The sequence below is a fragment of the Vidua chalybeata genome, chromosome 1 (assembly GCF_026979565.1).
Source record: "Vidua chalybeata isolate OUT-0048 chromosome 1, bVidCha1 merged haplotype, whole genome shotgun sequence".
NCBI classification, from domain to species: Eukaryota; Metazoa; Chordata; class Aves; order Passeriformes; family Viduidae; genus Vidua; species Vidua chalybeata.
The window spans coordinates 133,704,730-133,717,959 of record NC_071530.1 but is presented as its reverse complement, the minus strand read 5'-3'; the positions used below and the strand labels follow the sequence as shown (position 1 = coordinate 133,717,959).

General features: G+C 35.0%; 1 protein-coding gene across 1 annotated transcript in view; it reads left to right on the top strand.

Annotated features, from left to right (window-relative positions):
• Positions 1-13,230, top strand: part of LRP12 (LDL receptor related protein 12) — a 51,273-nt gene that overhangs the window by 23,430 nt on the left and 14,613 nt on the right. The window contains exons 2-3 of the mRNA XM_053954222.1: positions 5,693-5,749; positions 12,625-12,760. Of these exons, the coding sequence (XP_053810197.1) occupies positions 5,693-5,749; positions 12,625-12,760 (193 nt within the window). The remainder of the gene's footprint in view (positions 1-5,692; positions 5,750-12,624; positions 12,761-13,230) is intronic.

Sequence of the window (13,230 nt, the reverse complement as noted above, 5' to 3'; positions counted from 1 at the left end):
TGGGACTGTCACAAAATGTTCTATCAAAAAGGGTCATTTCAAGAAGCCTGATATTGCAGAGGCATCATGGATTTTCCAGTGCCAGTATCTGTAGATGAAGAAGGTTATTTTTATTTTTTGTACTCCATAGTCAAAGTACCATTGCTAAGTGGCTTTTTAGTGAGGTGATATGGAAGGCAGCACCAATATGTTCTTGAAAGCATATAGTACCCTTATTTTGGTCAATTAGAAGCAAAACTTAGTGAAGAATAATGCAAGGTAACTTCAGGACAAGAGGCAGCTTTGTAAGGTAAAGGATGGGAAGGAATTTTGGGAGTAGGTTGAAGAAAGGATGTTTGGTCATGAAGTACATTGTCTAAAGTAAAGCAAGCTGGATATCTATCACGATGAAGGGTGTTTAGAAACACATAATATACAGGAACTGTTGTTGATCTCTTGCCCTTGATAATTGTGGTTCAAGAAAAACACCCTGTCCAGTCTGCTTATGTAGCATTCATTATGCACCACAGTACCTTTTAACTCAAGGTAGTTTAGAAAACGCTCTCTCTTCATAGCTGTTCAGTTACAGCACTTCTTCAATTTATACAGTTCTGTTTAGAGAGGGTTGTAATTTGGCTGTTGAGGATAGTGGCACAGGCTTAATCTTGATACAGAAGAATTTAGCTTTAATGGAGATAAGTGTATGTGATTTTTCTTTGTGGACAGTAACTACTTAGTGTAACAGCAGAAATAAAGGTGACTTAAGTAGCCTTTGCTACTATGATTATTTTTTTCTTCTCATTTTTTTCATTTCAACAATCAAATTTTCTGTAAAACACAATCTGGATTCAGTTCAGTCTCGAGATACATGATGTTATTTCAAACTGAAGTTATAGAGTTTGATTTTACAATCACAGTGGTCAAAGTTGCATGTACCAGATCTTTGTGTGTGCTTTTGCATTATTTATCATTTCAGTGTATTATATTAATGTTACTAATTTTAGTCAATTTGAAATCAAAACTGCTTCATTTAAGAGTCGTTATTTGCTGTCTCAAATATATCAGCATTTAGGTAAACTTGTTCATTGTCCAAAGCCTTCAAGTTCATTTATATATATGTATGTATTTATATATCTGGAAGGAGACAACAAGAGAAGGTTGTCTTGTTTAAGCTGAATATTTTGGCTAAGGAACACTTAATTATAGGAGGGTGGAGGTAAGTGGGAGTCTGTTTGGCTATGCTTTTTGTAAATGCATAAATTTGGGTACAAATCAAAGGAGTAGCTCATATCAGGACTGTAGGCTTAGTTCTATGCTCTGAAGTTATATGCACATAATCCTTTGAGTCTGATACTCATCCCATTTTGAGAGCTGTGCATAGCATAGGCTATGGGGAAAGATGGATGTAGGGATGTATCATAAAATGAAGGCTGCTGCATTGTGGTTAGCCTCCAGACTGAGGCTCAGCATCACTGCTACTATCTGGGTTTTAAATATATAGAACTTGGTAGGTGATTTTTCCAAGCATTTAATGTTTTTCAAGTATGAAAGCATTCTTCTGCTTTGCTCATTAGTTGAAGTGTTTGCTGCTGCCACATTTTGTTGCCAGCCCACTCCCCTGGCCTGTATTTAATCTTCTACCTATGATGAAATGCAGAAGCAGTTAGTGAGTCAAATACCTTCCAAGGCCATGGGTGTTATCTTCTGCATAGTTCTCTTCACCTCTCCAGATTATGTATAGGAGTCTCGGACCAGGATATTGGGAACTGATGTTTTGACAGTATCAGGATTTTTTGGGTGGGGTATGTTTGCCATAGTTTCATATGGATTTGTAGGGGAGAAATTCCCCAACTGCTGGAAAACCTGAAGGCAGACCTAGTGTAATCTTGATTGCTTCTGTGGTCAGTCAACTGTGAGACATGAATCAAAAGGAGTTAATTCAAGTGTCTGTGGAACTACTTGTCTGTCTCTGCCTGCTCCTTAGATGAGGTGGCATTGCAGCCCAGAGGATTTGAGTGGAACAGAAAAAAGTGGTGGAGGTCAAAAGGTCTGGCTTTGTGCTGTGAAAGCAAAATAAAATTTTATGGACACATCTGTAAGAATGGGTGAACAACTTTGAACATAACCATTCTTCCTTGGAAAATTTGGGAAATTTTTAAATTTGTTGAAGACAGAGAGGCACCTCAAATGTTGGAGGTTATTCCATACTGTAAAACACTCTATCAAGAGTCCAACTCATTTAGTGACCAGTTGGGTGAGTTTTTTTATATTGCAGTCAAGCAGTCTTTAGAGATATTACCATGAATGGTGGCAACAAACTTGTGCACCTCAGTAGAAAGCCATTAAAAGCACTTTCTGTGCTTTTGCTTAACCTGTAGGTTACCAGTAGTTTAAATTTTTTTTTCTATTTATGAATTTATTTTGTTTTGTTTAGAAAAAGCATATTAAGTGCTTGATTTTATCTTGATCCTTGTCCATTTGAATTTTTTGACTTATGTGCAGTTGCTGACTATATCTTAAGCTGCAGGGCTAAAGCTGACTGTATATAAAATACAGTAAAGCTGTAGTACAAAACTGTAAAGCTGTTTTGTATTTGTACTAAGTGTTTATAAAAGGATGTGAAGAAGATAGGTATAGTCCTGGTTACACAAATGATGGAAGGTGTTGGTTTTAAAAAAAAACAATCCTGGTTTCTCACAGGCAGCGCAGAAGGCAGGATCTTCTTGATGTGTAGCTTCCAGTGCTGTGCTGTCAAACTCCTATAATTGATATGGACAAACCTAGCACTGAATTTTGTTAGGTGACACCTGTTTCAGTTTAAAACTTCAGGTTGAAATGGGAATAAATAACAAATATTTCTTTAGGACATAAAGAAATATAAAAACTTACTGGTGACCTAAGAAATTTTATTTTACATTTTTATATTCTGCTGTGTTAAATAGACTAACAGGAATTTTAAAGATAATTATGTTCCCATATCTTAAAGGAAGTTACTGATCTGTTACCTGATATATTGGTCTACTAGTAGGCTAACTTTAAAAGGAACCATGTGATTATTTGTTGAGATCATATAAGGATCATTGCCTAAGAATTTCATTAAGGATGTCAGCAGTTAGTAACACTTAAATGGCACCTGAACACACTGTTTCAATGACAGTTTTCAATAAAAGGGGAAGTAATAATCTGAGAGATTTCTCCTCTTCAAAGTAACGAAAGTTTAGTGGAAGTTTATTATTAAAAAAGACCTTATTTTGATACTGTAGTACTTGGATCTGAATTTAGGCTTCATCATTGCACACTAGGGCCACTTCTGACTAATCACTGAAGTTAGTTTGACAATAAATCTGACATCACTTTATCTCGAGAGATTAATTGTTAGATTTTAAAGTATATTTAGATATTCAAGTGTTCCCTCTTTAGGTATTGGCTTAAATTTTCTTAACCCATTAATTCTGAGTCAACACATACGGGATTTGGATGCAAGTTCCCATTTTAGTATGCTTCTCATTATTACTGCTTTACAGATTTTGTCAGTCTTTGATATATATATATACTTTGCTTTGTTTTCCATCACTTCAATGCTATGTCAGTCTTTTCATGTTTTATTGTATTTTTATCAGAGCTGATTTCATTAGTATTCTGGGGTTTTTGTTTTACTCATCTTTATGTACAGGCAGCTTGTCAGGAGTTCAAATTCTTGGAGCATCAATGGAGTGTTCAGATACTGACTGTCTTCAATGTAATTACTTCTGGGTTTTTCATATGTCTAGATGTTTGAGAGTTTCTTCTTTTTTTGTCATGATGTTCGTTTTCAGTGTTCAGTAAATACAGATATAGCTGTATGTGCTAATGCCCCTTTTTACAAGTAATAAGGTGAATAATCCCTGGTGTACTTGAAAGATTAAATGTCAGTAAGTTATTTTTAGGTTAGACAAGAGGTCCTGAAATGTGTTCATGTTTTCTTTATGCTGATGGAAATAATGGAATACAAAACAATCAGAAATATGCTTCTGTGGAATTAGTTCCAAGTAAAATAATTTTCCAGCAAAGATGTTTATTTTGTAAATTGAGAGCTAAGTGTTACTGTATACACAAAATTAGAGTGGCAACATCCCTTGGCATGTCAGTGATATGCAAAGTGGAGAAATTATTTGGAGAACAGTTTTTTAAAACTTAAATATATATTTTACTTTGAAAATAGTTTAATTGAAAAATAGCTGCTCAGTAAAATAGTATTTGAAATAGCTTTTGTTTTAAAAATACTTCAGTGTTTTGAACATTGAGGAGAATTGTTGCAGTGTGGAATTTTTTAACAACTGAGACAAAGCAACTTGATATGTAAATATATGCAGTGAAATTAGTACTTTGAAAATGGGGTGGGAAACATGCCACTTTGAAGAGCCAAGAAATTTAATTTTAAAAAATAAATAAATTAAACTTGCTATTTTTCCACAAATTCTGATCATCAGGTTTCTAACTGTATTGTGTCTCTAAGAAGCTAAAAATTACAGCTTTCTGTATTTGGTGTCAACCCTGGGAGCAATTTTGTAAACATCTTGCATGTAATCACTGTACCAGAGGAGCACTGAGGTGCTGGCTTAGGTATACTATGTTCTTGGTCAACTTGTACCAGTCTTTAAATTGGTATAAAAGGAATTTTTGGTTTTGTCATATATTTAAGGCTCTTGTTACCCAGACATAGTACACTGACATTGCAGTGCTGGTAGAATAACTGATATCACATGCAGGAGAATCTGTGTGACATGGCAAATCTTAAATACTACAAAACTTTGAAGGATTAAGAGTTGTGGATTTTTTTGCTTAGTGAAGTATTTTACATTTTAGATTCACAGCCTGTGTTCAAAAAGAGCTTATATATCAAAACAGCTCTTTCCTCCTAAAATTTCTGAAAGAGTTTACTAAAAATTTGTTGTAAAGGTTAAAACAAAAGATGATGAATAAAGAAGGGGAGAAATGCAGACAAGTACAATCTTATGTGTCACATCATGTACCAGGACTGCCACCTGGCAGCAAAAAAAGATGTGTTGTCTTTAGCAGACTTCTTTTACTTTGGAGAGTACCAAGTAGTATGGTGTTTGGAGGGATAACTTTCTGGTCTCTTACTCGTGATGGGTCTTGTTCATATTGGCAAGTCTACTTTGTTTTAATGAACATTGTGGGGTGAGTTACTCTCGAAGGTAGCTGGTTCCCTGCTGCATCTGAGCTGTCTTTCTGGATAAAGGGTATGGGCTGCAATTTTTCTGACATAGATGGGTATAGTCCCTTGGATGTCTTTTTATTTGCATAGCATTTACTTACAAATCTTGTTCCATAAGGAGATGGGGAAGATGCATTGAAACAGACCTTTCTTGAAAATAAAATAGCACTTGATGCAAAATACAAAGTCTACCATCTAACATGCATAAAGTTTCTCAAAACTGACAGTATAAGTCTCTGCTTGTTCCTTAACTTTCTAGTATGTCTGATTGTTCTTAGTAAACTAACAATGCTTGGGTGGGGGTATTTTTATTGTATGGTAACTTTCTCTCTAGTTTTTCTCTTTAATTTATGATAAAACTTATGTAGGACCTTTCATGTTTAATATTAATTAAAATAACTTCAGGTTTGTTCATTCTGTTATGTAAAAAGGTATCTGAAGAATTTTTACAAATTTTATCTTGGAAATTAGCTTATTCATTATGTTTAATTTTAGGAAATGGTGCTCTTGCAGAACATTCTGAAAATGTGCATATTTCAGGAGTGTCAACGGGTAAGTCATTTTTTGTAATGTTTAAATTTCATGCATGACTTAAATAGTAAATATTGAAAGCCACCTGGTATCTTATGAAGAGATATTTGGCTATAAAAATTATTACTGCCTTTTGCAGCATGTAATAAGGAATGAAGCAACTGGAACATGGAAAAATTCTCATAAGATAAAACTGATACCTGCATGCTCATGAACAGATTATGCCTTTCTAAGTGGACTGCTTAATTATTTTTCCATACAAACATTGAACTAAGAGGAAAGTTGGTTTAAGTTGAATTGATATTTTCTTTCCACAGTAAAGTTTTTGTGAAATGAAATTTACTGAAATGTAATTTTGGACACTGCTACTATCAAATAACGTAAATCCAAGAGTTATCCATTTCACCTGATTAGATTTAACTGAAACAACTGTACACTTGACTGCACTGTTTCCTTAATACAACAAAAAAAATTTAGAACTCATGAAACTGAGAAACTGATGAGATGCTGGGAGAACGTGGGGTATCAAAGCAGCACACACTCCTCAAAGGTTTCTGTGTTCCCTTCCAATAAGTCAGTTTTAGGCCTCCTCTGGGCAGCAGCCGCAGTCGGGTCTGTTGCGTGTTAGTGGTGGGACTGTGAGGCCATTGAGACATTGGTGTGCAGTCTTTGTTCTTCAGAAGCTGTGCAGTGTCAGCAGCTGCTGGAGGTGGTTTATCATACAGATACCCAGAATATGTGCAAACAGGGAGATAAAGGCTCCTCAGCAGGTAGCAGAATACAAGCCTGGTTCTTTCCCTGGGAAAACTGCCTCTAATCCCTAGAATTCAAACTGATTTCCATACCCCCTTCTTCTAAAATAAGAGTCAAAATGCAAAGTTGTCCTTTTTGAGAACAGCTCGTTCATCTCACTGTAGTTATCCTTGCAGTATTGCTTTAAACATTAAGTTGCTACTTATACTTGTATGGTTGAGTTTTTGGATAAATTTGTGGTCAGTGGGTGGTCTCTTACACCTACTGCTTTCTATTTCCTTTTTATTGCTCGCCACTCAAAAACTGAAGTCTGTTTATAGATCTTTGTTACCCATTCTTGTGCTGCATCATGAAGAATGCTGTTGCTTTTTCATAGTACTGGTGCAACAAGTATCATATGTATTACATTTATGGCACACTGTAAATAATAAATACCTACATCGCTACTTGCCCCTCTTGGAACAGTTATTGCTGGAATTGGAATGGATGAGAGACGCTAAGTCAACCTGAAATCTCACTGCAGCTTTCAGAGTATGTTTTAACAGCCCCTCACACCTTTGTTGACTGCAATCATTGTGTCACAGGTCACAATACAGGCAGAAAAGCATCTGCTGGGCAAGAGGTGAATGGAATTTTTGACTCTACTTCCAGTACTTTGGTCAGCATGCTTGAATAGGCAGTGCCAAGAAGAGCAGAACACAGCGTACTTCGTATGCAAGATAACAACAGCTGGTAGATAGAACTTTAACTACTTAGAAGAAAGATCCATTTAGAAATAAATAATAACAAAAACAAAAACAACAACAACAACAAAAAAGATACCTCTGATTTTCTTGTGTTTTTAAATAGCTTTCCAGATGGGAAAAAATTAATTAAATACTGTACTCCTAAGTTTCTTTCTTAATACAAAGTGCAAGTTCTTCACTGGGGAATTTCAGTGTAAGGGGCAGAGGTGATCTGTTAAGGACAACATGAAGAAAACATACAGACTGACCCAGCAGCATTTTCCTCACTGCTCTTTGTATGTACATCTTAAAATTTAAGTGCGTAGCCCTAGTGCAAAAGATGGTGATGAATGAAATTATTTTTTTAGTTCTTTTTAAATAAATTTGGTCTCCCAAACATATTTTCTAACTTGCAGGTTATATGTTTCATTAAGCATACCTGGGCAACTTTATATTTAGCAGAACAGTTTTAAGTAGAGTTTCTGTAAAATAGAACAAAAGACATCTGGCCTTTAATATTTCTAAATCCAAATTTCATTCAGTGCTGAAACCAAGCAAGCGATTGTCTTGGACAGTTGTACAGAGACAGGTTTTAAAATGAAATTTTTGTCTTGATGGTAGATTTCCTGTCTTGCTGCTGCTGTAAGACTACATGACCTACCTTACTAAATTATGTTTTAATAGCACAGACCTCTGTGGCCTTTGGTATTTATGCTTCTGCTGTATACTATATTGCCAAGTTACAGGTACCCCTCTAATATAGGAGGATGCTTTTTCTGCCAGCAGCAATTAGTGGAATGTTGTCTATTTGCATATAAGCTATCACTACAGAAGAAGTGTTTATGCCTTAAAAATCTGAAGAGTTCAGAAATATTTTCAGGTCTGTCTTTGAGGTGTGTTGAGCCATAATTGTCACAATTGCAAAACCAATTCCCCATCTCCCCAACCCCTCACTGTACATTTTAAAGAACTGCAGCACTGTTATATATGTATAATGATTTCTTTTTACTGCATATGTCTCTGTATTGCAGAGCAAAGGGCATTCTAAATTAAAGCCTTTTGGCTTGACCTGGAGGCAAAGATTCCCATGCCTTCTTCCCCTGTAGTTCCCCACATAAGACTTTCAGTGGCTCCTGAGACTTACAATGCAATAATTATCCTCCCTGTTCACGGTTTAGACTTTATCACGTTGTTCTCTTTTTATTCTAAGCTGTTTTAAACACCTACAGATCATTTATCCAGCTGCATTCATGTCCTTACCATGTCCAATATAATGCACACCTTATCATCCTGTGGTTCACATTGAAAGCTAATTCTTTTATCTTTTCAACTAATCTCCTGGCATTACTGTGAAGATAAATCCCTAATCTCCCTCTCCCTGCTTTTCTGAAGTGACTTTTTCCCTTGACATGTTGTTCACTCTTACTACAGGTACTTTACTTCTCTAGATCTTGCTACAGAAATTTTGCATAGGTTTCTTAATTATTTTCTTATTATAACTAGCTAGTTGAATTTAATAATTTAATTTAATTAATAAACTTTTAATTAACTCTCTTCTGTTTACCAGTCAACATCCTGTAGTTTACAATAATGTTTTATAATGTGGGATGGTAAACAAATTTCAGGAAGAAGGAAATAAGAAAAATTGTTGTGTCTGTTTTTAAGAAGTCTACAGGAAAGTCCATATACACCAGAAAATTATGTGCAAGCTCTTTTGACCATTATTTTACACTGTAATATGTGAAATATCCTCAGTCCTAATTGCAGTATTGCAATTTACTGAAAAGTTATATCAGAGTAACAAACAGAATTGCAAATAGATTCTTAATGGAATAAAAGTTACCAAAGGAAAGAGTTTGAAACAGGTAGGAGAAGGATGAGCAGAATTGTGCCAAAGAATACAAGGACATTGAAGGGAATGTAAGCAGACACAACATTCACATAGAAATGGTTGTTCAAGAGGAATTTGTTCCCCCCCTCCAAATATAAGATTGCAGCCACCAGCATGATATTTGAAAACATCTTGGGTATGCATCACTGGGTGTCTTTGCTTCTCTACAAAGCAGCCTTCTCAATTTCTTTTGTGCTTTTGCCTTGATTGCAGACTCATTTCCTTTTATCCTGACCCGTCTAATTTTCATTCTTCTGTTCTCCTATGTATTTTTAATATTTTAAATAAATTATTCTAAACCTAATCAGTTTTCCTGTAATTTTAGGTTGTCATAGACAAAATTGACCTGTATGACAAATGCTTGTAGGGCTGATAGCAATTGAGATTAAAAGTCCAAATTTTCCTCAACTTAAAGTACGGATGTTTGCCTCTATTGATGCATTTCTGTTTTACGTGCTGCTAGTTGGATTTTTTTTTTTTTATTCCATATCCTTCGTGGTGTTGCTTGCATGTTTACAAATACATGAATAAAATGTATGTTACATGGTAGCTTGTTATGGTGTAGGAGAAACACCCTTAGGCAGAGGGCCAGGAACTGATTTTCAAGGCTTGCTATTGTCTTCATAAAGTATATGCCCTTTAAAGCTGTTCTATTTCAAAAGTTTATCCTTGATTTTAAAAATATCTCTGAGAAATTACTCTCTCTCTCAAAAAGACTGCACTTCTGAAGTGTAGCTTCTGTGCAGTTATATTGACCTTTATACACTTCTTAAGGAAACAGATTTCTGTTGTATCCTGAGTAAAAAGTAAGAGATTTTTAGTGCATGAATATATATCAAGTGTGCAAGTGTGTTTAGCTTGTCTAGCCAACTTGAAGTTAAGAAAGCTGTAATTCGCTTTTCAAGTCCATTCCCCTTTTTTTTGAACCCCCTCTTTGTCACGTGAATACTTTCTTCAGTGTTTTCTCCTCTACAGCACTTGTACAGTTTTGTTCACCCTGTGTTATTGTGCCTGTGGTCATTCTCGCTTCCCCATAGTCTGGTTCTCTCTCCCCATGTTGGATGCTGTTGCAAATTATTGTCTTTCGCTGTCAGCTCTGTAGTGTGAGCTTTACTAGAAACAGAGAAAAAAACATCTTAATAAAAGAATGTAGAAATTACACAGATAAGGTTGGTTCTGCAAAGATAAAAAAATCCTCAGTTGGAGTAAACCTGGAAGCTTTCATGTGCTCTGAAAGCACTGCCTTGGTTATACATGATTTTCATGTGGAATTTCTTCCATTCATACTTGTGTATAAATACGGTACTGTTTGTACCACTGTAGGGTTTAGCATGTTACTGTGTTTGGAGGTGAACTCTGTAAAACTGAATGAACCCATGTTGAATGGATTTTTTTAAAATGTATTTTAGTGCAAAGTTTCCTTTGTCAGGTAAACTTAATAGCTTCTTTAGAGGTTCTGACAAAATTTTTTCTGTCAGTTTGGAAATATTGATAGCAGGTATATGTTGTAGTGTAAATTTCACCTCTAGGCAACTTTTTTGAAGTTGGAGACTATTTCAGTATTAACCAAGTAGTATGTGGAATTGTTGCCAGATTTGCAAGCTTGGTACAAAATGTCTTATACATTCTTCTACTTTTTTGCATGTTTTTGTTCTGTATGTTTTTTTGGTTTTGTTAAAACTGCTATTTTACTTTAGCAACTGAATAACTAGCTTTTCTTTCAAGTCCTTCCATTTATTGCCTGAACAAATGTTAAGTATCAAAAGATCACTTACACAGGAGCTGTGTTCCAAATTATCGTGGTGTTAGAGCACCACCTATAGGGTTTGCTCAAAAATTAAATGAAAGTGAATGGTTGCATATTCAAATGGAATCATATCTTTATGTATTTTGTGACTTTCATCCCGAGATATTAGGGCAGCTCCTGTGTCCTGCAGTTACGGTATGCTAATACTTAACTGTGAAGCGTGAATAAACCTCTAAAAAGGAACATGGGAGAAACTGTTTAAAGCATTATTCTCTTACTGATACACAGGAAAATAGAAAATTTCCTGGGTTTTATTTTTGCTGTGGTATTGAAGTTAATAAAGAAAATTCAGACATATGTCAGTATTTTTGTCTTTTAGTCCTTCTAAAATATAGTTTTAAAGTAGAACTGTTATGCCATATAGAAATACTTTAAAAAATAATAATTCAAGATTATAACTTTTTATAATAAAATTTCAGGTCCCTGTATTACAAAAACAGAAAAAAGTAACCTCTCCACAAATTACATTATTATAATATAATGTAATTATAACTTTTTCACTGTTATAAATGCAGTTCATTCTTCATCATATTTGTTTATTCATCAGTTCTGATTGGCTATTTTAATCATATAGGATTCATTTATTATTCATTAATCATTTTAGGATTCAAATAGGAATCCTAAAAGGTTTTGATGATCAGACAATAATGGAAGTGCTTCCTTATTTGTAATAGTTCTTGTGTTCAGACTACCATGTGTAATTTACTGGGTTACCAGTAACTTTGACAGCCTGGCAGATTTTGGACTATCAGTGCTAAAATTGAAAAATAAAAACACAGAGGGCAGTTATTTTTATTGTGTTTTCTTACCACTGAGACTTCCTCATAATTTGAAGCTCTGCAGTGAGAGTGTTCTAGCCTTTCTCTTTATGTGAAGGTTGTGTATATGCTATATGACAGGTTTTGGATATGAGGCTGCTAAGAGGGGGGGAAAACAGGAAAAAAAATCCACAAAGTGTAAGTACATTCCTTGAAATAAAATCACAAGAATGGAGAACACTCGAGCTGTGGAAGGAACAGCAGCTGAGTTAAGGCTAGTGCAGAAAACTGCACCTATAATAAAGTAAGAGTACAAATGACTGAGTTACTTCAGTTGCATATAATTAGACCTGTAAATATAAGCTTTCTAGTCCATTATCAGAAATGTAGTTATGCAGGTTTCGCTGCTGCAGAAAGTGCTCTTTTCCTTTCAAGCATTTGGAATCGTGTATGGAGATCATTTCCATGCCAAGAACTGGAAGGGGGAAGGTATTTAAATGATGGTCAAACAGTAGGTCTGCCTAAGACAAGAAGTTTCAGCTGCTTGATTATTTAGCTTTAATTTGTTTTTCACCATCTAATGCTCTTGTCAGTATAAGGTGTTAGTGCATGGTTAAATTGAACTGAATCTTTGTAAAGACTAAAAATAAATTTTAAAATAAAAAAAAATCTTTAACTTAATAAAGTTGTCAAAATCCACATAGATAATATTTTTTAATCTGTAATAGTAATTGACATAAGTGAAAACTGCTGCATTGGCAGTGTTGGAAAACATCTTTTGGCTGACGTGTTCCATTACCAACTCCTTTAGAAGTTGTGGGTTTTCCAATTGGTATGTCATCTAACTCACTCTCATGTTCTACCTGATTAGGTGCTGATTAGTTGAGTGGGGTTTTTTGTCCTACTGACTTTTTAAAAAATTGAATTAATGAAGTTGCTTTCAATATATATGTCTTTTTTAGCTTGTGGAGATATTCCAGAACAAATTCGATCACCAAGCGGGACAATCACGAGTCCAGGGTGGCCCTCTGAGTATCCTGCCCGAATTAACTGTAGCTGGTACATCCATGCCAACCCAGGGGAGATCATTACTATAAGGTAACAGTGCTCCTGTAATATCCATGTGGAAGAAGTACTAACCAGGTATTTTTAACTGCCAGTTGTATACATACCAGTTTTCCTTCCTGTAAGTGAAGGATTTCAGTTCTGTCTGTTTTTTTTGCCTTTCCTTTTATCTGATTTGCTTGCACACAGCCATGTAGTATTTGTTTTTAACTGGAGAATCGGTGACTAGAAAAAAATTCATTGTGCTCATTTATTTGAAATTTTTCAATGTGTCTGAAACATAGGAATTTTCCATTAAAAAGTATATAACTAGATGTGACTAAATGCTATGAGGTCTCTTCATGTGCTTAAAAATGTCAGGGACAAATAGCAAGTCAATAGATATCAGTTTAGGAAAGGCTGAGTTTTAATGCAGGGAGCTCCTCACAGTTTCACATATCTTGTAACTTTTCTAAAGTAGTAATGTAAAATACTTGTGGATTCAAGTTCTCATCAGTTCATTT